The sequence below is a fragment of the Elephas maximus genome, chromosome 2 (assembly GCF_024166365.1).
Source record: "Elephas maximus indicus isolate mEleMax1 chromosome 2, mEleMax1 primary haplotype, whole genome shotgun sequence".
Taxonomy (NCBI): Eukaryota; Metazoa; Chordata; class Mammalia; order Proboscidea; family Elephantidae; genus Elephas; species Elephas maximus.
Window position 1 is genome coordinate 186,830,423 of NC_064820.1, and position 2,887 is coordinate 186,833,309.

General features: G+C 58.1%; 1 protein-coding gene across 1 annotated transcript; it reads left to right on the forward strand.

Annotated features, from left to right (window-relative positions):
- The first annotated feature begins 538 nt into the window (after positions 1-538).
- On the forward strand, positions 539-1,970 carry FBLL1 (fibrillarin like 1). Its single transcript, XM_049874292.1, has one exon. It carries the CDS (start codon positions 863-865, stop codon positions 1,832-1,834), a length of 972 nt encoding a protein of 323 aa, XP_049730249.1. The 5' UTR covers positions 539-862; the 3' UTR covers positions 1,835-1,970.
- Positions 1,971-2,887: the final 917 nt, after the last annotated feature.

Here is a 2,887-nt window from a genome sequence, read left to right on the forward strand (position 1 = left end):
ATGTGCCATGGCTGGGATACGTGTACGTGGTGCTTCAAAGCAAACTTATGAGATACATTATATTTTCCAGATGCTGTGATCAGAGCCCTGATGGCACATGACTGCTAACCAAAAACAGCGGTTCGAATCCACCAGATGCTCCTTGGAAACCCTATGGGGCAGTTCTGCTCTGTCCTATAGGGTCACTGTGAGTTGGAATGAACTTGGTGGCCAACAGGTTTGGTGTTTTTTGGTTGTTGTTGTTAGCATAGCAGCCGTCGAGTTAATTTTCCAGATAAAATGATGAAACCCAGATAGATCAAGAAACTTGCCCAAGTTCAGACAAGATCCTCAGAGATGGTTGGGTAAACTTCCTGAGACCACACAGCAAGTAATAAATGAAACCGATGCGGACCTTTCCCTGTGCTGTCTCAGAGACACCGCCTTCCCGGTGGCCCAGAGGAAGGGCCAGGGATCCCTAAGAAAGCAGAAGGGGGCAGGGAGAAAGGGTTACTTCAGGGAAGGCTGCGTCTGCGCGCGGCCTGGGAAGCGGCTGCCCGGGACTGTAGGGCCGCCAGAGCGGGTGTGATGCAATCACGCCAGTCGCTGCGTGGAGGGGCGGCTCCGGGGATGCGGGAACTGCGGTAGAGCTGGTCCAGCCACCGGTTAGCGCGCCCCGCCACCCGCTGCCACCGGTCGCTTTCCGCCGTTGCTAACCCTGCGGGCCACCGCTGCCGCCAACCTTCGTTCCCTACTCCCTAGCGCCCGAGCCACCGGGGACCCCTGAAACCGCCCCCAGCTACCGGTAACCCCTGAGAACCGCGCTCACCTACCGGCGACCCCTGGCAGCCGCCGCCAGCCACCGGGGCGCCGAGCGCGCGCCATGAAGTCGGCCTTGGTCTCGCGCGGGGGCGGGCCCGGGGGGTCGGGCGGCGGCTGGGGCGGCGGAGACGGCAGCGCGGGCAAGGGAGGAGAAGGAGATGGCGGCGGCCCGGGGGGCAAGGGCGGCTTCGGGGCGCGGGGTCGCGGCGGCCGGGGCCGGGGGCGCGGCGGCGGGGACGGCAGGGACCGCGGTGGCGGCGGGCAGCGGCGCGGCGGCGTGGCCAGGAGCAAGAGCCGCCGCAGGAAGGCCGCGAGCGCGGTGTCAGTGGAGCCGCACCGGCACGAGGGCGTCTTCATCTACCGCGGAGCGGAGGACGCGCTGGTCACGCTGAACCTGGTGCCGGGCCAGTCGGTGTACGGCGAGCGGCGCGTCACGGTGACCGAGGGCGGCGTGAAGCTGGAGTACCGCACGTGGAACCCCTTCCGCTCCAAGCTGGCCGCGGCCATCCTGGGCGGGGTCGACCAGATCCACATTAAGCCCAAGTCCAAAGTGCTGTACCTGGGGGCCGCCTCGGGGACCACTGTCTCCCATGTTTCCGACATCATCGGCCCGGATGGCCTGGTCTACGCGGTCGAGTTTTCGCATCGTGCCGGCCGTGATCTGGTCAACGTGGCCAAGAAGCGAACCAACATCATCCCGGTCCTCGAGGATGCCCGGCATCCGCTCAAGTACCGCATGCTCATCGGGATGGTGGACGTGATCTTCGCCGATGTGGCCCAGCCGGATCAGTCTCGCATCCTGGCCCTGAACGCCCACACCTACTTGCGCAATGGCGGCCACTTCCTCATTTCCATCAAGGCCAACTGCATCGACTCCACGGCATCTGCCGAGGCAGTGTTTGCTTCTGAGGTGAGGAAGTTGCAGCAGGAGAATTTGAAGCCGCAAGAACAGCTGACCCTGGAGCCCTATGAGAGGGACCACGCTGTGGTCGTTGGGGTCTACCGACCTCCTCCCAAGAGTAGCAGCAAGTAGTACGGAGCTCAGGCTGTCCCTGAGGTCTCCTCAAGACGATGCTGTGTTCAGTGTTACTCTGTATGTTTTCTTTGTGTGCCTTTTGGGTTTTTGATTGTTTGTTTGTTTCCTATTAAACGCGTAAAGAAGCTGTACCCAGGCGTCAGTGAGGTCAGGTTGGGTTTTGGTGCAGTAACATCAATCCCCAAGCCCCAGTGACCTAAACCAACTCACGATAGGGGCCCATCAAGGACCAGCCTGGGAGCTCTGCTTATTCTAATCACTCAGGGACCTGTCTCCCTAGCACCCATCTCCAAACATGCTTCCTCCATCACCAGAGAAAAAACAGCTGCTGTGGAGTCGCAGCAACCCGTGTGTGTCAGCGTAGAGCTGTGTGCTCCGCAGGGTTTTCAGTGGCTGATTTTTCAGAAGTAGGTTGCCTGGCATTTCTCCCGAGGTACCTGTGGGTGGACTTGAACTGCCCCAGCCTTTTGGTTAGCAGTGAGAGCATGTTAACCATTTGCACCACCCAGTGACTCCTCCTCCATCACAGGAGCGGGGAAAAGATTGCTAAGGAACTGCTAATAAACTTTCAAAGTCTCCCTTGGAACTGATGGGGTACTTCTGCTCACATTGGCCAAGTCACTTGATGACGCCTGACTTTGGAGGGGGGTATTGGATATCAACGGACAGTAATACAGTCTAACACACCCTGTCTGACTCAGAGACCACAATAGGGTCTTTACTACATTGCTATTTAAGCCCTGTCACATTCGTTATTACATTAAGCCATCACACCAGCTCTGAGATGGCTTTTTTTTTTTTTTACCCTTTCGATTTTACATGTGACAGACTAGGCCTTTTGAAGAAACACAGTTGCCCTAGTTTACACAGCCAGTAAGGATGTGGAACTTAACTGCTAGTCTTTGGGGCTCTAAATCCATTGCTATTTCCTGTACAGCAGAGTGATCTTACCTCTCCCCCACATGGCACACACTGAACAGACCATGAGGGTCCCCACTTTCAGTCAAACACAGGAACACACCCAGAGCAGAGGTCCATGGTCCTCAGTGT